The sequence below is a fragment of the Micrasema longulum genome, unplaced genomic scaffold (assembly GCF_059751315.1).
Source record: "Micrasema longulum isolate JH-2025_06_02 unplaced genomic scaffold, ASM5975131v1 h1tg003108l, whole genome shotgun sequence".
In the NCBI taxonomy this organism is placed as follows: Eukaryota; Metazoa; Arthropoda; class Insecta; order Trichoptera; family Brachycentridae; genus Micrasema; species Micrasema longulum.
This window is the reverse complement of record NW_028280208.1, coordinates 9,053-33,361: the sequence shown is the minus strand read 5'-3', so window position 1 is coordinate 33,361 and position 24,309 is coordinate 9,053. Positions and strand designations below refer to the sequence as shown.

The 24,309-nt window shown below is 33.1% G+C and overlaps 1 protein-coding gene across 1 annotated transcript in view; it reads left to right on the top strand.

Annotated features, from left to right (window-relative positions):
- RunxA (RUNX family transcription factor Runt related A) overlaps window positions 1-21,903 on the top strand; it is a gene marked incomplete at its 5' end in the record, with an annotated part of 65,513 nt that extends 43,610 nt beyond the window's left edge. The window contains 3 exons of the mRNA XM_088241854.1: window positions 7,943-8,059; window positions 18,822-19,013; window positions 21,230-21,903. Of these exons, the coding sequence (XP_088097980.1) occupies window positions 7,943-8,059; window positions 18,822-19,013; window positions 21,230-21,903 (983 nt within the window). The remainder of the gene's footprint in view (window positions 1-7,942; window positions 8,060-18,821; window positions 19,014-21,229) is intronic.
- Between the last annotated feature and the right edge of the window lie 2,406 nt (window positions 21,904-24,309).

The following is a 24,309-nucleotide window of genomic DNA, read 5'->3' as shown; positions in this document are numbered from 1 at the left end:
GAATGGAATACAGCTTACCAAATTTCTTAACATTATAAATGTCCTTCCTTTCTTGAATTTTTAGGTCTAACGGTGTAAATCCTGTTAGAGCTTGAGCAGAGATGAGTGAAATGGTTCTGTATCCTCTACAAGATCTTATGGCAAATTGTCTTTGTAAGCTGTCAAGTTTTTTCTTATTGCATTTCTTTTTTACCGCTTCACCCCATAAGCTGGCCGCATATGTAACAAGAGGTTCAATTGCACCATAATATATTTGCTGCATTACCGCAGGAGAGCACCCCCATGTTGGTTTTGCCGCTCTCACAAGCATTCCAGAAAGATTGGCAGCCTTCTTGCAGACGTTATCCACATGTAGTGACCAGTTGAGATGCTTGTCTACAGTTACACCTAATACCCTAATAGAGTCAGCAAGAGCTAGCTTTACACCGTTCATGAATAAATTAGGAAGAGTTTCTTTTCTTTTGGTTACTAACATCGCTTTCGTTTTTTCCTCTGAGAAGTTAAGTTTAACCTTTTTTCCCCAATCAGCTATTGTCGAAAGGGCACAGTTTGTTCTTTCTTCGGCTTCAGACATAAGTTGAGCTCTAACTGTCAGAAAAACATCATCAGCAAACGCTTGTATGTTAATTCCATTTCCAAAATCTATTTGTAAAAGATCATCCAAAATTATATTCCAAAAGCTTGGACCACAAACTGAACCTTGAATACATCCTTGTGAAGTCTTTTTGTGTTTAGTTATATCTGCGTGTGTTATTTTGACCTCTCTGTTTTCAAGATAGTCGATAACTAGTTCCAAAATATTTTTAGGGCAGTTTTTTCGACGTAGTTGACATATTAAGAATGGCCACCAAGCATGATCAAAGGCTCCACGGATGTTCAATGAGACAGCTATGACGATTTGGCGGCTATTTTTTCCTTCATTTATAGAGCTGATGGCTGCATTTAAGGCGTCTTCGGTAGACTTCTGGGGTGTGAAGCCAAATTGTTTTGGGCTTAGCTTTTTATTAAGATGCCAAGAAATTCTTTCAATCATAAGTTTCTCCAAAACCTTTCCAAAAACTGGAATGAGCCCAATAGGTCTATATGATTTAACATCGTTTTTCTCGACTTTGCCAGGTTTTGGTATAGCAATAACATTAGAGCACTTCCAACAGATAGGAAAGCAATGAAGTCGTAAACATGCGTTGTACATTTCTAAAACTTCACTTTCAAATAGTTCTGTGACCTTAGTGCATATATCTAATGTAAAGTAGTCATTGCCCGGTGCTTTTTTGGGGCTCATATTCCGTAGTATATTAACTATTTCTTGTTTGGTAAATAGTGGGTCGTCTGGTTCAATAGATGAAAGTTGAGCTTCGTTTCTTATTTCAGAGTGCAGCACTAATTCTGAGGTGGCGTCATCGTCTGGAAAAAAGTGTTCCAAAAGACCCTGCACAGAGTCTTCAGCAGTTTTGAAAACTGTGTCTCCATTTTTAAGAGACATTGGAGGATTCTTGTTGTCATTCTTTGCTAGGACCCTGTATATAGCAGACCAAGCTGTTTCCTTGTTTTGTATTGAGCAATATTTTTTCCACGATTCTATCTTGGCATCAGCAATAGCTTTCTTATAATTTTCTTTTGCTTTTAAATATGCGGGAAGCGTAATGGTTTCGCGTCTAGTTATTCCAGAATTCCGTAGTTTGTGCTTAGCTTTTATCACATTCTTTTTCAGTGCAGTTAGTTCATTAGACCACCAGGGGCAGGGTTCTCTATATTTTGTACTGTTTTTTAGTATCATTGTTGAATTGCATCCCTCGGTTAGTGCTTGATTAAGATTGTTAATTTGATTTTCTAAATCTCGAGAGTTAGATGCACTACTGAAACTTGTTTTTGAGACTTTTCTGTAAGATAGTTCTTTTTGTACTATTTGTTTAAACAAATTCCAGTCCACATTTTTAGTTGGATATTTGAAGATTTTAGACTGTTTGTGAGGTATTTTAGTGCTGGTATTTATTGTGAAAGTAATGGGATTGTGATCGCTAAGAGAATTCAATTTATCAGCAACTTCCCAATTTGTAACACTTTTTAAGAAGTAAGTCGAGCAAAAGGTTACGTCAATAATGCTTTTTATGTGAAGCTTATATTATACGTTGATTTTCCGGGAATAAATCCATGACCTCAGACACGGTGGGCAAACGCGAACCAGAACACCACGAGGTGGTCTAGTCTCTACTTGATTTCCCTTTTTGAGATTTTTATCTGAGAGTAGCAAACGAGACAAAAACAGTCCATACCTTATATAGTACGTATTGTATGTATGTATACATTGTATGCTTAGTCAAATGAAACATGAATTTTAGAATTGCGATTGATTCCAGTAAATTGAAGCTCGATCAACTGAAGATCGTAGTTAATACAATTGGTGTAGAGAATTCTAGTACCAACTCTAATACAACTTCACGTGTGTCGGTAAACTGGGACTACTCCATACTAGAGTTTCTCAACCGGATGTTTATTTTATAAGCCACGTTATGTTTAATTAAAGAAATAAAAGACAAGTGAAACCTTAATCTCTAAATTTGCAGTAGCCAGTGACCGGTCTCATCACTTCTGCGACAAAAGTGGTATCTTTATTATTATTATTTTTATACTCGTATAGCTATGGTGTCATATGAGTCTATATGGAATATTAAATTTGATACATCGATTTTTTTATATAAATAATTATATCGTATTTATAATAAGCCTAAAATATTAGATTATTCTTATTAATTGCGTAAAATAGGCTATAAAACAATTTATACATATATTACGTTATGTGATTGTTTTAAATATCCATATTTCAAAATACCTCGCCTTTTGCTTCATCTAACACGATGTTACAGCACCGTTTGCAGAGATATTTTTTAGCAGTCTTTTAAGAGTTAAGGGAAAAAATATTTTAGTTCTTATTTACCTATTTCAATTTTAGACCATTTCCTTGAAGTCGTAATAGCTTGTGCTGAAAAAATTAGCATCAAGTTGTGATAGAGTGGGATTTGAACCTCGGCTTTGCTCTGTGGCGGAACGGCGGAACGGCGGAACTACAACGCTGTTAATTAAAACAAAATAATCGATTTCGACCTCCTCGTGTCCAGTGATGAACATAGAACTCCCCCTTAGATCTTCTCTGCTTTCTATCTTGAGCGAACCGCATCCAACCACTTCCTGCAACCCGTCTTAAGTCATTAGACCAAAGAAATAAAAATAAATATGTGTGAAGAATTCAAATTTGTATGATAGTAATATTGATATATAAATGTACGGGTATAGACTAAATGCAACATTAACCACTCGTCTTGTGGTCCATTCAACTTAAGTTCCAGAACTTGTATTCAGTAAATGTGAAGCAGCGCAAAGTTAGTTGGAATTTAGTTAGTGTTTTTTACTCCACTATACGTTTTGCACGACAAGTCGACACAACACCTCTCATTTTTCGTAACAAAATTTAAATTATCGTTCTATGAAGCATCATATCTATTCAGTGGTTTATTTTATTTAAATTAATAACTTTATGAAATTATTATGTAATATGGACGTTCAGCGCTACTGGAAATTGGATATAAAAAATATTTTCTTCCACGCGGTAAAAATTATAGCATTGAATTGTACTGCGAAGAATCTCGAAAATGTATGAAAAAAATTATAAAAACAATTTGAAAAAAAATGAACTGCGTCGCAAGTTCTTCCAAATCAATCAATGATAGAGTGTTGTGATAGATTTCTGGTTTCCAGGAAGCCAATTCACCAATCGATACACATTATTTTAAAATTAAAATTTGTCTTAGTTTGGTAGTACATATAAAACTATTTTTTTAAATGACCACTGAACTCATAGAGTTGAATAATTTATAATCAGGCAAAAATAATTCACATGCATGAAACACGACTGCTATGTATTTTCTAGGTTATTTATCCTTGTGTTACTCACACTTCTCTTTTACAAGGGATCTTTTTTATCCTTTGACCAAACCAGCTTCATTTAGAGTTGAATGGCACAATACGGATGATGTTTGAGAAGCGCTGCTCCACTGTGTCTCTATATTAGAGTTGGGAGTATGAAGAGGTTCTGCGGCGCTTTAAACTTGCACCCAACAGCTGTACCAATTTACACCTGACCGTGCGCCCCGCACTCCACTTAACGTCTGACCGGCCCGACCACTGTCGGCCTAATGAATTGCCGCACACTTGGGAGAACTTATTTATGCGTATTCCGAAAACTCGTGCATCAATTATCGATAGTCCATAATTTGATTTACTGGGTACAAATTCACTACTCCGTGCTGTTAACATGAAGCATTCATATTCCACGAAGAATAAATAAATACATAAAATAAACGATACGAAATATCATTTAGCAATAGGGGTGCATCATTTGCACATTGATAGGGACGAGGTTGTGAATCTTCTTAAAGTTCGAGATTATCGAAAATGGACTAACTGCTTTCCTTCCATACTTTTATTTGCTTTTTATATATCTTGATATTTTTATGTTTTATTTAATTTAGTGCTCACTGTTATTTGCCATATTATTTATTACTCTCATTTCTTACTGTATATAGTGAGTTTCTTGAAACCGTATCTCAATTATCATTTCAATTATGTTTTTATTTTATTTTTTCTATTGATCTCAACTATGCTATTATTTTGTATATTTGATTATGTATGAATCAAAGTTTGTATAATTTATATTTTTATATTTATATTTGATTTTTTTTTCACGTTGTCTTCTTTGGAATTTTATTATAAATTATTTATTTCTTGTTTTTCCGGATTGTTAGTCTATTGCATAACATGTTATTATAATTTCATTTTATTATTTTATTGTGTAATTTTTATTGTTTATTTATTATGACTTGACACCGACACAGCCTAAAAAGCCCAAATAACTTGTAAAATATTTATACGGGTGTAATTTTGAATGAATAAATAAATAAATCAAAAATAATTTAAACACAGCTAGTACCACTGCCGTCGGCCTCGTGGTGTAGTGGTCAGCACGTTTGTCTACCATACAAAAGGTCTCGGGTTCGATTTCCAACGTGGTTGACGTGAAATATTTATTTAAAAAGTGTTTTTACACTAGAATATTTCATAGTCCCTGGACTGGCACCTGAAGCCTAAGATTGATCATCTTACCTTTATGTAACATAAATGATTAAGAAACGCTGCGATTGGTATACCAATGCAGTGCCCTATGCATCATTAGGTGGGGAAAGAGAATGATGATGAATGGTGTACTTCTGAGGTATATTAATTAAGGTATATTATTTAAAAAAAATGATGCTTCATAGAACGATAGTGTAAAAAATTCTCGATAATATATTTAGTATCCGTACAATTAACGGCTTAATTCAATTAATAATATGGCCTTTAAAGCAAAAATGTCGATGTTGTGCTATAATTTTTACTCAAGTTTAAGAAATAATATTGGCACAATGATCATTATGCCATTGTTATCTACGAAAATATCTAAAAATAGATGGAACTAGTGGGTGAGCTTTTAGTTGTAGCTGTGTGTGTTTATAACTGCTCTGCAATAAAAATATGTGTTTTAAGTTGTGCCACTGTTTTTCTCGAGGAACAGTAATACTTTGACCGACCAATCTTAGATTTACCTGTAAAAAAAATAAAAATGTGATTATTTACAGTATTGATAAATCTCAATCAAGGTAAGATTATCAGAATAATATCTTCTATTTCTGTTATGCAATCTATAACGTTGCAGCAAACAAGTACGTAATATGAAGCGGTGGTATTATGCAAATAGTTTCACGTTTAATTATTATTCATCCCCAAGAAATGCAGTTAGAGCGTTGTACTTCGAGAACTTACAAGATCATACAAATTCCTCAAGTTAATTTAGAAGATTTGTAACGACTGTTTAGCGGTATTTCAACATTTCGATCTCAAGCGAACATATTAGAAACTTGGGGAATTAGTAATGCATTATATAAATCAGATTAGTAAGCACCAGTAAACTTGGACAAAAAAATAATATGTATCGTCTTACCAGCGTTATGATATTTTAAAATTTTTAGTTTTTAAAATTACTTCGCGTGTGACGTTCAAGTTCTCTTCCCCTTTTTCGCGATAAGTTCTGCTAATTCGTCAGTTGACATACCGTAAACTAGAAAAATATCACAACTTTCTTATCATTGGTTGATTCGGAAGAACTAATGACGTCATTGAAAAATGTAAATAAACTTGTGGTAAAGTTGGTTTCGAACCTAGGAACTCCTGATCCTGAATCCTTGACTCTAACCACGGGACCACAAACCTGTCCACATTTATAAATAAAATATTTTGTTAACTTCTCTTAAAAAGCACTAATTGGTTAAATAGCGAACTTAATATGAGAATATGTTATTTATTACCTTTTTGTAATATTATGTAATTTATATTTACACAAAAGGCGTAAAGCGGTGTATAAATAATATAAGTACATATTTTAAATTTATCATTTGTTTTTTTGTAACTTCTAAACACGAAAATACGGCCTTTAAAAAAAACCTATTTCAACTACATATTGACAAAGCCAATTTTTCAAAACGTCGTTATGAAAGCGCTTTATTTTTAAAATTCACTTTGTGTTTAATTATGACGTAACGCTTGGGAAGATTGGTCCGTTCGTTAATGTCATCATTTGCCTGGTTTACGATTGCCTAGATAGGCTAAATAATAATGCAATGACGTACTAAAATATACATTTGACATGATATATGTTGAATTTCAAAGAATTTAAAGGTGACAACAAACAGAGGCGGTAAACACTTTAGAGAAGAGATAATGTAAATTTGAGAATTTACAGGGCTTATAAACTGGCAATGGCTGGTTTAAGTGGCCACTTTACAGGCTGTGTAATATTTATTATTCCGCCATTGTTTAAACAGACTTTAAAATGAAAACAGATTTTTTTTAAAGTTAAGGAGCTCAAACCTTTGAAATGCATTGGACTAAATTATTTTACCTACATATTGGCAATGCCTGAAAATATTTATCAATTTTTTGACTGACCAGTTGGTTCAATCAACAATATTTTGAGTATTGTATTCAAATTATTTTGAAGAAAACATTGAAAAATATATTTTTTTATAGACCTAACATTTTAAATATAAGGAATAATTTAACAGCTGTTTAAGAATTTTTTAAAAATTGATTGGGGAGTATGTCTAGGCATTATTAAGGGCTTATGACCTTAAATTAAACTGTTTGTTTTTTATGTATTCTCTTGGACCTCTGATCTGTGAGCCCGTGAACAAAATATATTTTTATTTTATTTTTATTTAGAAAACATACAATCATACATAAAAACTATTTAAAACAACGATTTTCTTACATAAAAAGACCAATTAGTTTTCATAAATTATGCAAAAGATTGAAAAACTAAATATAATTAAAAAAATAAATAAATAAGAAATTCAAGTGAGAAAAAAATAATTGTTAACATTTGCGTTTTCCATGGAGGTTATCATTGGTAATAAATAAAAATAATGAATGCACACCTGAGCCATCCACGCACACACACATGAACGCACATATAAAACATACGAGTAACGAGCATGAACAAACATATGAGTAAACAATGTGATAAATACAAAAATTAAAGTGGTATACGTGTTCAAATGGTGGACTTATTGCCACTAGCAATTTCTGACAGCCTGACCAATATATAAAAAAATATATAAAAAAAATAAAAACAAATAAACTAATAGTTAAGAAAACACAAACAGTAAAATCATTATATTTTTTAGCTATTTTTTTTTTCGTTAATTACGGCTTTTAAAATCTTATCACAACGAATTTAAACTGAGTAACCCCAGTTTTGTTTGGATTATTATTATATTTTTATATTATGTAACTGATTTGTTTATGGCACTGATGGAACATGTTGAAGGGCAGTTTGTATTGGACTAATGGTTAGTGCTTTCGCTCCTAGGGCAGCAGCAACAGTTTCACTTCGCCTTCGGCCAGCGCCCCTTCCACTTCCCGCCGGATCCCCTATCTGGCTTCCGGATGCCGCCCATCACCAACTGTCAAAGTAAGTCTAACCAATATTTTATTTTTTTACATTTAAGTAAGGTTAGGATATTTATTTAAAATGAAACACTTTGTAATTTCTACCACACAAGAGTTTAATTTATTATAACACAACTAGTTTTATATATTCATAGTTATAACACAACGGGTGTAAATATAAACTAGACTGAAACCTGATGATGGGTAATTAAGAATACCTAAAACTAGTTCTGTTATAATATATTAAACTCTTATGTGATAAAAATTACAAAGTGTTTCATTTTAAATAAATTCAAAATGTTTTTCCACAAAGTAAATGCTGAAACAATAAATAATATAGGTTAGGATGTTTTTGTATCATCATTTTTAATGCATAAACATTCCTTCAGAACATTATTTTTTTAAATTTGTATTTGAAATTTATTTACAAACCCTTACGGCTTACATAAATTTAACAAAATCATTTTTCTTTTCAAATTCATATTATATTGTTTATGATAATATTTTAAACGTCTTTGGTAAAGGTTTTTTTCTATTTCTTAATATCTGTATAAGGATATAAAGGATATTAAGAAAAATTGAGGAAAATTTCAGAAATTAAGGAGAAAAGAAATATAAAGGAAATAAAACTGGATGTTATTTTAAAACATACAATGGAAATTTTAAAGGTGAAGTTAGCAGACTCGTTGCTTATATTCAATTTATGTAATTAATATAAAACAAAAACTTTTATTTACAAAACATCCATGTTTATTAAACATATTGAAAAAGTTAGGTATATAAAATTTTACAAATAGTTTACTTTTCCTGCAATGGTTTCATTTATTCAATCAACTCAAATAACGACATTTATAAGGTATCTTTTTCTGAACCTTTATAAACAGTAGCTATTAATTAATATACTCGTAAGCCCCTCTCCAAGCGAAGAGCTTTCTTTTTTCAGGGAGAAAAAGCGTGAGCAAAACGTACTGGCTTTAATAAGTACACTAATTATATTTGTTAAACAAAAAAATGTAACATTTATTTAACTTAGTATCCCATATCTAAGAAAATAAAAAATGCTTTACCCGACAAACATTTGTATTTAAATAATCAACATAGATACAAACCAAATTATTTATCATACACCCCCCCTCAAATTTTGCTTTGATAAACTCTTTCATGCTGAAAAAATATTTTCTAGAAAATTGTGTGAAAAATAAACAAATAAAAGTAAAATAAACATGATGCGAGGTTTTGCGAGAAAAAAAAAGCAGATTGAATTTTAATTAGTTTCTGTATATTAAAATATTGCAGTATAAAACCAGGTTTAAAAGTTGTATTTCGTGTCAGGAATCATAACCGTGACCTCAAGCGTAGTAGGCAAACGCCCTAGATAATTCACTACACAATTGACCTATCTCCATTTGATTTTAATTTCAGAATTTTTCTGAGAATATGCATCGAGTCGAAATCACACGGTCAGGCGTTTGCTTTTATTTTACAATCAAAACTTTATTCTTCAGTCTTCCTGTAAAACGAGGAAATAAACATAATCCCCGTTTTATAAAAAATTTAAGTAAATTTAATAATTTATAAAAAAAACTGTTATCAAAACGAGTAATCAAATGAAATTGTTTTTATTAAAGCTGTCTAATTATTACATAAAGACAGTTTTTTTACGTTGAATTCAGTCAAGGCTTCGATTGAACGCTAACACACAATTAATGAAATCTTAAAAGGGTTTAATCGCATTGAAACAAAAGGGGGATGAGGTCTGCTTGAAACTCAGAAAAGGGTTTTATTATTATTTGTTAACAACATGGAGTCTACTGTATGTGAACACCGAACATACTAGAAACGAATTGCGAATAAAGTTCATCCGAAGAGCGGCAATGCTTTGTATTGAAATTTAATTAATAATCAAGCTTGCTTGTGGGGTGCGCTTTTACTCTGTCCCCTCCCGCTCCTTCGTCCCTACACACCTACATACAAGTGCACATATACTCGTACATAACACACACCCATACAATGCTCACACTCCTGCCTAACACCCACACAAAGGTTCGTCTTAGCTTTTCTTAAAAGAGATCATTTCGTATAGACGATCTTCGCACAAGTGGAATTAATTGTATTCAAATAGGTATAATACCCAATAATAATATTATTGTATTTAATATTTTGAATATGTTTTGTTTACATCGGTTCTTAGAACACACGTTATTCCTTATATATTTTCTCAGAAATTTTAAATATTTATCAGGCCCTTGGTTATAATGGGAATTTAACAGAGTTATCGTTAATTGTCTGCAAAATTTATTCATCATCATTATAATCAGTGGCGCTACAGCCCATTGTGGGCCCTGGCCTCCTCCAGAATTTGTCTCCATTTGTGTCTGCACCCTACGGCTTTTCTCCAGTTTGTCAGACCAATCGCTCTAATGTCACTTTCCACATTATCCAGCCATCTTAATTTTGGTCTGCTTCTGCTTCGTCTGCCTTCCGGGGTGGTATAAATAATCTTTTTTGGGGTGCGGTTATCATTCATTCTGTGCACATGACCAAACCATTGTAATCTTTTTATTTTGATGAACCGTGCAATGTTAAGTTCGCCATACAGTACCTCTAATTCATGATTAAACCGTCTCCTCCACACTTCGTTTTGGTTGACAGCACCAAATATCTTCCCTTATATTTTTCTTTCGAATACTAATACCATATTTTCATCTCTTTTGGTCATAACCCAGCATTCGGCACCATATGTAATGACTGGTCTGAGGAAAGTTTTGTAAATAATGGTCTTAGTTTTTCTAGTGAGTAATTTGGATCCCAGATGTTTAAACAAGCCATAATAATATTTGTTTGCTGCCGATAGCCGTGTTCTTATCTCGGTACTATAATAATTATCATTAGTCATTTCAGTACCTTCACATTTAAAGAAATTGACATTGTCTATGTGGTGTGACCCAACGTCAATTGCTTGTTTATTTGTGACTTTCTTGCAAACATATATTTAGTCTAAGATGTATTTATTTTAAGACCCATGTCATTTGCAGTCATTTTAAGCTTTAAGAAATCATCTTTTAATCCCGGGACAGTTCTGGAGATTAAGTATAGGTCATTTGCAAAGGCTAATATCTGGATGGTCTTTCTTAAAATACTTCCTGTTGTTTCTACTCCTGCATCACTTATAGATTTTTCAAGATCAATATTAAACAACAGGCATGCCAGTGCATCACCTTGCCTTAGACCGTTGTATGTCTGGAATGGATCTGATTTGTTGTTTTGAACCATCACCAAGCATTGTGTTTTAGACATTGTCATCTTAGTGAGTCTTATTAGCTTTTTAGAAATCCCCAATTTCAACATTGGCTCGAACAGTTTGGACCTCTAGATACTGTCATATGCCGCTTTAAGGTCAATAAACATGTGGTAAGTCTCAACGTTATATTCCAGCATATTTTCCAGTATGATCCTCAATGCAAATATTTGGTCAGTTGTTTATCTATCTGGTCTGAATCCACTCTGATAACGATCCTACTATATTTTGGACGTGTGAGAGAAGTCTTTTCAATAAGAATGCAGCAAAGACTTTGTAAGCTGTGTCCAGCAGTGTTATGTCTTTGTTATTATCACAGTTCATGGCATCTCCTTTTTTGTGCAGGGGGCATATAACACCGATGTTCCAGTCATCTGGCATCGTTTCCGAACTTTATTCATAATTTAAAAAAATAAAATATTTGAATATTGGGAGGAAAATAAATACCTTAAAAATATAATATTAATATTGAGAGTCTAGTCGTAAATTCAGTAGATAAAATAAAATATCTCGGCACTCCAATAAAAAAATTTACTTCAAAACGCATTCAATGTGCATCTTTTCTTTTTGTTGTTTTTTGTTAATGGGAAAATTGAGAAATGTAATAGATATAAAGAGTAGTGTAAAAATCATATGCTGACGTGTAAATTACAGTTTTTCTACTCTTTTTTTATGTAATGAAGGGAAATTAAAAACATACCAATTCTACAAAATAAGGCGATGAGGATTCTACTCAAAAGAAATATAAATTAATACAATTCTAAAGTAAATGCAGTCTAAACTTTGAAAAAAATACCATTAACTATTAACTATGAATAAAAACATAACCTTACGATACTATTATATAATTCAAACGAAATAAACTTAACAATATTTTGAGTTTAGCCAAATGTTTGTAGACAAAGATTGCATTACCCCCCCCCCCCCTGCCATGAAGATTTAAATATTACAACAGAGATAGGGTACATATAAGAGAGTAAAATATATAAATGGAGGCACTTATTGGGCTTATGACCAGTCATTAGCTAGTTTACACATTATATAACATTCTCCGTTTTGCCTATGTTTGAACATCCGTTTTTCTTCAATTCTTTCATATGTCAATTTTTGTAGAGCTGAAATCGTTGCCTACTAACTGCGTAATTCATCTACATACTAAAGAACGCGTTGCAACGCATATTTTTTTTAAAATGTTTTTTTTATTGTTTTTGGTATCAGTCGGTTTAATCAACTATTCTTTGAGTTGAGTCTGTCCAAATGTTCGAATGAGAAGTATAAATATTTGTTTTTTTTCTTACCTTGCCTAGTAGGTGAAATAAGTTGAGTTAGTTGAGTTTAATAAATATCTTCCATATCCATGTAAGTTTCAGCTAATCAACTTTACAAAACTCAAAGGATAAAAAAAATAAGGCAATATGGATGTTCAAACAGTAAAAAAGTCAATGTTACACAGTGTGTAAAATGGCCACATAAACCAGCCAATAAGAGGTTAAATCTCTAAAATGTTCTCTATTTATGTAGTAATATGGTAAAAAAAGACTTTACCGAAAAGGTGCTGACCGGTACCAAAAATAATGTGTTAAATGCATTTGATAAACTTACGATGAAAATAAAATACGCAAACAGTAACGATTTTAGGAGTACAAAACGTTGAGTGCATACAGGCCTCGCACCCGGGGGTGGCAGAAATAGGCACTAAAACTGTGAGTAAAAGCCAAAATATCCACGAAATGGCCCCAAAATAACTTAACTGCATCACGGCCGGACAAAACAACGAGGAAATAAAACCCAAACGGAACCGGCAAACCGACAAAAAAAGGCGGGAAAAACTGCAACACCGATTCCCGCCCAAATGGAGAGCCCGCTGTCTCCTGCCCCCTGCCCCCTGGCCGCTGCCCCCTGCCGCTTTGCATTTGGTGGCGGGAAAACGATGCAGATTATTTTCCCTGGCCCATTACTTACCCAATATTGACGAATGGTTTATGGCATGGAGATGCCAGGATAAACATTGAATTGATGGTAAAAAAATGGTTTTATTCATATAATAATATTTTGTAATTTCCTTTATTGTTTTTTTCACACTTTAAGTGTAAAGTTTTTTATGTAGGTGACGTATCACGTTTTTATAAGTGAAAGTCTCTAATATGTTTTGTGGCATTTATTAAATAATACTAATGCTTAGAGGCTCATATGCTTGAATTGCAGTTTATAGGAACAAAAAATTTGTATTTTACGTCTTGTGATAAAAAGCAGTTATATTATATATTTTCATCCATAAATAAAAAAAATGTTCATTTAAAAAGCTAATTTAATGAATATCTTCATTATCCTATAGTTTCCAATCTCAGTTTTACTGTTGACAAAATTGGCGTTTACTTTAATATTAAGAAGGTACATCTTTATTCTTATTAAATGTAATTAAATTAATACGGTAAAAGAGGTATATTTTATAAATAATTGTAAGCCTGGTTGTTTGCGATCGTAATAGGTATATTACCTGTTCTTAGATAGCTTGCAATGATTCCTTGCATATTATTGATTTTTAAAGCATTAACTTAGTAGTCAAACATTTTACTAAATATTTGATTTAACCACTTACCGACTTTTCTATGTCTACCGGTTTCGAGGTGTTCCCGTCTCTTCGTCAGGACACCAATTAAACCAACATGCAAAACCCACTAAATACCTTCACCATAATTTTTGCACAAAAATATAAAACCACGCTACATGCATTTTAATAAGCACATGCACTGATTAGGACAAACATGCACTATTAAACTCACGCCCCTCCTTTCATCCCCTCCCTCTTTTTTCAACTATTTGTCCCATAACATAAAATATTTTCAAATCCTAATCAGTGGGTTTTGCTTGTTGGGATAATTGGTGTCCTGACAAAGAGGCGGGTACGTCTCGAAACCGGTAAACATGGAAAAGTCGGTAAGAGGTTATATTAAAATACTTAACAACATTTAGATTCCTTGCAGGTTTTTTTTCTTTGTAATATGCGTTTAATTTCAAAAACTGTTGTAAAAAAAGATATACAAAATGTATTTAAGAAAATTATTACCTATTAAACGTTTGAAACTTAAATTCCGCTGCTATAAATTCTCGTTTTTTCTAATAATGCGTCGATATTAATTTATACATGACTGAAAATATAAAGTATTAAAAAAAATATGAAAGAAATTAAGAAAAAACATAATTGTTGTTGTAAAATAGGCGTTATGCTTATTTTACCACATTAATCATGTTATTAAACACGGCAATCTCCACTATTGATTGGTCTGATTTAAGTTTGATATATTTATTATGGCGATCGATAAAGGAACAAAAAAAATATTGACAACTGAAAAGGTTTCGGAGCATAAATGTATGCTTTGCAACGGCAGTCGCATTTGCGTTACAGAGCAAAATCCTAAAAACAAACCAAAATCATGTATTAATTTAAAATAAATCAATAATTTTTGATTAATCGCAATAAAATTAACACAAAGAGCAACAATTATTAAATAAAATAATGAATTAACCTTCCAGTTGGGAAAACATTCTAGCATGTTACTCAACATGGAAAAAAGTGTAGAATACTTGTATTTTTTTTAACACGCCTTCAATATTTGTTTGTGTACTATCGTGTAAAATAAACTACCTACTTTAAAATAAATTGTGAAAATGAACCCATAATTTATATTTTTTGGTAAATCGGAATAATGCAATTATTTAAAGAAAATAGAATTTTATGTTTTTTATTCTCACTTGAGTTTGAAAATAAATTAGATTCGTTTAATCTAAATAACGTTTTAGAGCATTAAAAATTAGAGTAAACTGCATTAAAAAGTAGCGTCCAACAAATCTACTCGCAAATTTTCAGTGGAGGTAATCGCTTTTAACTCTTAAAGTGCCTACAGAGGACGTGGAGTAAATACTAACTGCATATTTGTTCTTTAAACATTTCTAGCAGAGAGACAAATGGCCAGTTCTACTGTCGGTGACCTGGTCACCCGTCAGTCGACCACGGACGGTCAGTCATGGCCATAGTTAGCTGGACTGAGTCCAAGCTTTGGTCGATTCGGTTGATGAGTTTTCAACAAACGAACCAAAAGTCAGAACGGAATAACGCATAATAAGTTACTCCTCGTAGATTTAGAAAAGATTAATTATTTTAGCTGTAAAAATTTTTTTTCGCTTTTCTAGAAGGTAATTTAATTTTAAAATAGATTTTTTGTACAAACGTACCTACCAACAAAAATTTATTACTTAAATAAAATGGCTCTGAAATTAAAATATTTTCGTAATCCGTAAATCATCATCATAGTCAAACTTTTATCCGCACTTGGTAGTGCATAAGCACAGAATTGCTAAACAAAAATAGCGTGTTACGATCATATATTACAGAAAGGTAAGATGATCAGTTTTACACATTGGGTTCCAGTCTAGAAGCAATCAAATATACAGTATAGAAATCAAGAGAATTATAAATATGTGTTTGTGCGCCAACAATTATTTTTAAAAACAAATACTTAAATAGCTTACTTAAAATCCCTTATTGTAAATCCAGACTCGGGCAAAGACACAATATTTGTTTAGCTCCAAAACTACAATAATGCATTTGATAAAGATGAATTATTTGAATTTATTTCGATTAAATTTTTTGATGAAATAATGTTTAAAATAGCTGATTTAAATGGCTTATTTTTTTAATGAATAGAATATACGTTTTTTATAATTTTCAGCGAGAATAAAGTTCTGTTTTTAATATAAGCACTAATTTTTATACTTTTTGAAATCTATCATATTCTTCCAGTATACTTTATTTAAATTTAAAATAAATGTATACCCATACACAAGCCATGCCTGAGTGAATTTTTTTCGCGAAGTGTAATAGTTTTTTTGGTATTTGTAACTTATGTATACCTATTGAAAAATGCAAAGCAAAATAATAATAAATAAATAAAAATTCAAAAATCATCGTCCTCCTACCGCACTTGATTGTGCACATACGTATATTGCGCATTGGCACACCAAATCATATTACGGTCATCTGTTACATAAATGTATGCTGATCTGTCTAACACCCGAAGAGCCATCTAGGCATAGTGAAAGCACTCCCTACGCATACCCGAAAACCGTTTGGAAGACTGAGCGTCTTTCAATCCGTTTTGTTCAATCTGAGAACCTTTTTATTTAATGCAAAATATTGCAGAGTGAAACAATATTTTATGTGGACTTTGCCTGAAATCGACCCCGGTAAGCGTGGTGGGGCGATTGCGCCTTCTCTTCACTACGGTGTATACTTATCTTCACTCGATTGCCTTTTTTAGGATTTTTACTTTTGTGCAGCCATCGTGTCAAAAATACTATTTCCGGGTTCTGTTTTTATAAGACACAGATCTGAATTCTTACTTTGTTTGGAAAGTAAAAAATACACTTATGTGTTATCTAAAGCGAATGGATACGATGAAAGTCGATCACCGGTAAATATTAATAATGTGGTAAAAGCTGAAAAACGGGTTTATTTATATAGTACGGGTATTTATAAAAAATAATTCCATTCTTAGTATTGTGTGACCTCTAGCAAAAGGAAATCGTTATATTTACAATCCTCTACTGCTAAAAAAAAACGTTCTTTTTCAAATATCGATGTTAATACATTAATGAATTCAATTCTTATTTAGCCTCAATTCATCATAACCATTATCACACCTTACTGTGCATAGGATACAGCTTTGGTACACTGATTGTGGAACATCTCAAGCATGCGAGATAATCCTTTAACTCTTATGCTTTATCCGAGACCTCGTGCATGGTAGGAAATCGCACTTACCATCAGACCGCGAGACGAACGATGCCTAAAATAACGCTCTGAAAACGGCTTACAGTGCGATAAAATGAACGTAGTTATGTAGAAAGCAGCCAGTTCACAATTTTGAAAAAATGAGATTAGAGTTATCTAGTGCCGTAAAGTCAATTTTATGTTCTGCTAAAAACAGCCAGGACGCTTTCATACAAAATACTGTAACAATCACCTCTGAAAATAGTGTTTATCACTAAAACGGCATTTTTTAATTTGCAGACAATACCTTGATATATTTTTTAATATAACTTTTAGCACTGATTTTTAGACTATAGCTGCTTAAACCATAGTATATTTCTTAATGATAAGAAAAAATAATAGTAAGTTTTATTTTAATAGAAATTTCTTCAGTTTGTGGGTTCCATCTCATGAAATTATCTATTTTTAAACCCAAATATATTTCACTAGTTACATTTCCCAATTTTTTTAGATATTTACTGGATATAACTCTCGAGAAAGTTCGTTAAAATTTATTCATATTACAAAAGAGATGGAGAAAAATGTTGTTAATTAAGTCATGTATGAAATGACAATACCAAATGCGTTTATGCTCTTTCTGAACATTTTGACTTGTGTAGGTTACTGTGTTTTGCTTTGTATTGCTTTAACCTCTCGTTTCCCACCCTCTTTCCCAATATCCCGATGTTGTCACGTGACAGAGGGAATGCAGTTAGGGTTGAGCCTCATGCAGGTGCGAATATGTATACGCTCGCATACTTTCACGCATACGATGCAGCTAGGAAAATGCAACGCAAATTCTCGAAATAATATTGTACCAGGAACAAATTGAAATACGCGCGTCCGTAATTTTATCGTGTTAAGTTATTTTGCGTATTTTTGAACGGATTATAAATTACAAACATCAATTTGATAATGTACTTTAATGATGATTTTTTTTGTTGACATTCAGTAATATTTTTTATTCAATTGTGGGTCGAAATATTATTTCACTTATTGCCTCTCTACAATAATGGACATAGTGTTGAGAAAGTTGACAGCTTTAAATACTTGGGAGTTCATATAACTGAGGATGGAAGCATGCACAAAGAGCTCGCAACCTGCCTAGGAATTGCTGGAGCAACTTTTAACATGATGCGTGTTGTCTGGAACTCTAGTCTATACTCGGTCAAAACGAAATGTCGATTGTTCAACTAAACTAGGAAAAGATGACCAGAGTGGTTTCCCGTTGCCTTCTCTAGTGGATTTTTATGTCGGGATTACCTCCCCTTAGATGGTTGGTTCTGGTTTAGAGGCGCCTGAAACTCGCTTTTCATGCTCTCGTTATCTGCTGTGATCACACCGTTATGAGTGTGATCCCATTGCCCAGGGTTCACGACGTGGATGCTAACCAGTAGGACTTGTCAATAGTGTTGCCAGTGCAATGCAACTAGGCGTTCGCAGCATTTTACATAATCACACCCTCCAGCAAGATGTGACTCACTGCGACCCTGCGACAGTTTGAACCCCCATGTATATACACGCATGTAAAAATAAATACATAGTGCACTTACATAAATAGAAAAATAAATGTAACTTTTAAATATCATTCTTCATTTCACCAAAGTAGTCCATACTTATTAAAGAATTCAATAACTTATGTTAGCTTTTTATGTGAAAAAATTACACTTTTTTCAGATATGCCTCAGTTCGGTCTCGGAACCGGTAACTCATGGGGCTACGGTGGCGCGGGGGGATACCCGGCCTACCTGCCGTCGTGCGCGGCGCCGGGGGCCCCTGCCGCCCCCGCCCCACAATTTGGCGCCCCACCCCTCACTTTTGGAGGCTCCGCAGAGCAGAATACAGGGCAGGACTTCGCCTCCAATACTAGTGAGTATGCATCATCAGTAACAATTTATACTACTAAATAATAGCAAGCCGTTTTTCCATAAGGGTAGGCAGAGGATAAAAATTTTACGCACAGATCTTACCCATTCCATATTCATGCACTTTCTCACGCACACACGCTGATTGATTGGTCAAAATTAGCATATCCCTCCTGATCCCAACAGTTTAGATAAATTTAGAGAAATTTAATTGCAGAAAAATTTACTTTTGAAATATAAACCTTGTTTATTTATAAGCTAGGTAAATAATAAAGAAACTCCCATATAAAAAAATAATAATTAAAAAAACACACCCTGATTATTTCTTCTTTCGATATTTTCAATTCTATTATACCGTGGCCGTTATGTCAGTATAAAAAATTGGGTTGTGGCCAGTGGTTAGTGGCGTGGACTCGCGGATCAAAGGCCCTAGGTTCGCACCCCGCTCTACATTCCCATTTTCTGATAGTGAGCGATTTACAATTCGTTTTTGGTAAATCGGGGCAAGTTCACAGTCATAGGTTGTTCCCGGTTGTCATAAACTATGTCTCTGTTCTAAATTATTGTATTTATAAAAATACATCTTAACAGCTTCAATACTATCATCTACGTTCAATTAGTTATAATAAATTATAACTAATTGAACGTAGTTATGTAGAAAGCAGCCAGCCATAGAAAAGTGAAACTGAGATAATAGCACCTCTGTGAAAAGAGCTAATAATCAAATCTACACAACGGCTGGAATGTTTTTGACTTTGACAAATGCTAAACAATCAATAAATTAGTTTTTTTTTAAAGATTACAAACAAGAATTTAAATATCCATTTGACTAGTTTTAATGATTTTTAAGCACTATAAGATTCTTGTAGTCCTATGAGTGTTGTCTGCAAATAAAGAAATGCCATTTTCGTGATCGACATTTTTTTCAGAAGGTGATTATTACAGTTTTTTGTATGTTTTTAGCAGAACATAAAATTGACCTGATAACACCAATTTCCATTTTTTTTTCTAAATTGTGGACTGGCTGCTTTCTGCATAACTACGTTCAATCGTAAGTTACTCATGCGTGCCATTTACATAAATTAGTTAATTCATAAATAAATTAATAAATAAAATATTTAACAATTTTAGGGCTTTTTGGATTTTTTGTTAAAAAATGAAAAAAATAAAGCGAAGTTGGAACCTTAGAAATCCTGATCTGAAATCCGCGACACTACCACGGGACCACAGCCTAGTCTGAGTCGTTTGGTGTTTGTATTTAAAGTCATTAAAAAAAAAATATTTTACCCGTTGTCATCAGTGCAATACAACGGAAAATATGACGTCATATGCACGCACTCGTGTCCGTTAGTATTTATCCGAGCCTCCACAGACCTATCAATCAATTCGATTGGTAATATTTTATCTGTTCGCCCATCATCGGGGGAGAAATAAAAAAATAAAACATGGCGGAATATCCGCGCGGTGGGAGCTCACATTACATGGCTGCAGTTTTTATTTGCCGAGCAAATCATTTCAGTTTCATCAGGGTTCGCTTGATTGTGATCAATTCGGTTTTACTATTTTCAATATGGAATTACAACTTTGACTCGTTTGAGTTTAGTGTTTACATCAATTTATATTTGGGAACACTTTAAGAACACTAGTAAAATGAACAAATGAATGGACAGTACAACGTATTATTTTTCTTTTTACTACTATGCAACATATATATATCGTGTGTCAAATGAAGAACGATCCGTTTTGAGCCTTGGATTTCCGGAAATAGGATATAGTTTTGTTCCGTGCTTGGGTCAAATTCCTGTTTTATCCATGGTCTGAGGTTTAATTTTTTAAGGTGTGAGCATAGGTTTAGTTTTGTCCCAGGCAGGTAGCTAATCAAATCCAAAGGCCTAACCTTAACTAACCTAACCTTCCTAATTAGATTTGCCAAAATGTGGAATGATAGTTAAATCTGGGCATCATAAGAGTAGCAGTTTTATGCCAAAAGACAAAAACTCTGATCACTTTACCGCGGAGTAAACATAAGAAAGTATCTAGGTGCCTTTGAAAAAAATCGATCTTTTTCAGACTGCTACCTATGGGAACTAAAGTAATTATTCTGTATTCTAGAAGAAGTAATGATCCTCACTCAGTTGACTGATTTAAGTATATTTTTGTTACAGTCACTGGTTTTAATTAAAACCTAATTTAAAATGATTATTTTTCTTTTTTTCCTAGTTTTACCAGACACCACCGCCTCGGAGTTGGACCAACACCTGTCCGGGTTGGTAAGTGGACCTCCTTCACATAACCACTCTACCACATCGAGTCTTCTGGTGCCTCGGTACCCGAACAACAACGCGTCTGTAGATTTTGGCTTGGCGGGATCTCGCTCTCTCAGCGACAATAGCTCCCAAGCAGAATCCCCAGTGCAAGAAGACCCGCTGACGTCCACGACAAATCTGATATCCCACTTAGGCACAACTGCTAACGGGACGAACTTCCCTTCTCTGATGTCCGGGCACCAGAACTCCGGGTCGAGTTATTCAGCTGGGAACTGCAACAACTCCTTATATCCTGTACTTCCCGCTAGTTTGCTCTACTCCCAGCTGTACACGGCAGCGAACCAAACGCACAATTTCCACCCGTTCCATTCAAACTCCATCCACTCGTCCCAAAATCACCACAACGATCTGCAGACAATGATGGATCAGATTACGTCCACTACAGGGGGACACAGGCAACAGCACATGGGGCTCGCGCATGGAGGGGGCGCAGGGACGGATCTGCTCGGCGGAGGCTCTTGCGCCGCCGCCCAAAGGGGTGCCGAAGACGGAAGAGGTGGGGGCTTACCGGGACAAAGGGGTCAACCCCAAAATGATAGCAACGCGGTAGTTTGGAGACCGTACTAACGTTTAACCAGTGAACGTTTTATAATATAAAAAAGAACATTTAACCATGTCAACTACTACTATTAGGGTGTTGTATAAATTATATTGTAATATTATCACTTCTATGAAAAGAAGCACTGAATATTTTACTTTCGTTATCATACGAATTCTAGTATAAGTAAGCGAGTGTCAAGTCCATTAGGCTCGCGTAATTAAATGAATATCGTAAAGTATTTTTAATTTGAAAAAGAATTTCGTGTATAATATGTAAATTACAAAAAATGGTTAAGGAAATTGCCATAAAAGTATTTTTAAAATATTGTTCTGATCATTGAATTTTATAGAACACATTTTTTTTGTGTTTCTGTGGAAATTATTTTTCATTTTCGAATAATGTCTTGGCATTACATATCGTCATTCAATGTTTTGTAAATCTATAATATTGTAACTTATGTTTTCAAGTAAATTACAAAAAACAGTAACGTTTTATTTAAGTGTTGTTGACGTTACTCTAATTTTCTTAATAACACGAATTTTACTCGTATGTATTCTGTTACGTTGTGGAAGGTAATAATTTATTCAGATTTAATATCAAACTTGAAAAGCATGTAGCATACCAGGTTTTTTTATAAATGTTTTTTTCATAGCTTTTAATAATTTAGTTTGTATTTCAATAAATTATAAATAAAGATAAAAATCACGAGAGCTATACATGTAATGCAACATTATATTTCCGAACTGTTAATTTCAGTTATTACGAATTTAGCATGCTTTACTTTTATTTTTTAGTAGAGTGACTAAACAGAAACAATAAGATCCTCAAGAGTAAGAGCACTTATTATTTGCCTTTCCAATATAAAATGATCCAGCAAAATAAGAAAAGTTTCTAAAAGCACTCACATCTTATATTGGGAGACCGGTAAGATTTTTACTGTGTTTTTCACTAACCAAAATGTAAGTTTTGAAAAAATCACCGCACACAGGATGTAAAAATAAAAAGGATGTTTTTAAACCACTTTCCTTTCTCGTAATATTTTGGGAAAATCAATCTATTTAATTTAAAACCTTAATTACAGTTTAAACCCACGCTCAAATCAAGCCGGTTATTGCGTAAATAGTTATTGTTGTTATTTATCAAATTAAGTCCATGTTTTGAAAATTTATTTTTGTGATATTTTTCATTTAACTTTTAGTGTCAGGTTTCTGTACAATGAATTAATTAACGTATCGTGTACATTAAATCTAGGCATGATCGTTTTATTTGGATAGTTTCGTAAAATATGTATATTGATTGTTTAAAGTTACTTTAAGAATTCGTTAGTCGTGCAATATAAATACGTTTAAGAACTGAAACTAGATAAAATCGAAGAATTAGTCAAATTCTCTGTGAATAATGTAAATATATTATTACGTAATTGTAATCATAATCAGTTGTAGATAAATTAAAGCCGTGATGAATTATGAATGGTTGTGTATATTTGAAGGATTTAAACATGATATTTTAATTAAAAACTCTCTAGCCTTTTGAGTATGGCAGATTCAATAATTTCCACAATTCCAAGTTACATTCGGCGGCCGTCGCATTGCGTTGATAGTATTCACAGTAGGCACTACCCGCAAAACGCGATGGACAAACTCAACTCATACGATCCAACTGGTCGACTATTTGCCTTTTACGTCACATTCAATGCGTCTTTTAATATTTTGATATCGTTTGTCATTGAACACGTCTCACGAAGATTTCTCTTTTTTAAATTAAATTTTAAACTAATTGAAAAATGTCATTTTTGTGGTTGACTTCATACGACTTCTAAAACGATCATCTATATAAGGATCGCTTTATCGACAAGAGACGTGATTTCAGTAAAAAATACAACAATTTTATCAAATGGTGAAGCTTTAGCAATAACATTGAAACATACGGCGGTTGTCGAACTACTTTTCGACCATTGAAAGAGGTGATTTTAATTATATCTTAAATCACCTCTTAAATGAGGTCCCTGAAAAACAGTTACAAAGTTGTGGCTCAAGCGAGTTCCCATAGTTATTTTTTATGCGACAAATAAAGAAGTGTCGTAACTTTTCCTACGAAGCACGACGGCTAAAGTCCGACCAGCTTAAATTAGCAAACGGCTAATTTAAGCACATTTTTGTTATTCGTACATTTTCTCAAGATAAATGCTACACTTTATGTGCATCCTGATACAACATCCTACTTTTTAATGTATTTAGGTTCTGTAAACATATCACAAGGTTCTCGTAATCCTTTGAATCTTTGAAACATTAGTTATTAAAAGTCTTTAAAATTATTCAATCATTCATAGTATAGAACGCAATATTTAGAATAATTGAATTTTATTTATTAGGAAAACCACATAGTACCTAGAAAAAAAAACCAAAGCATGACCTCAATTTTGTAGACCTTTA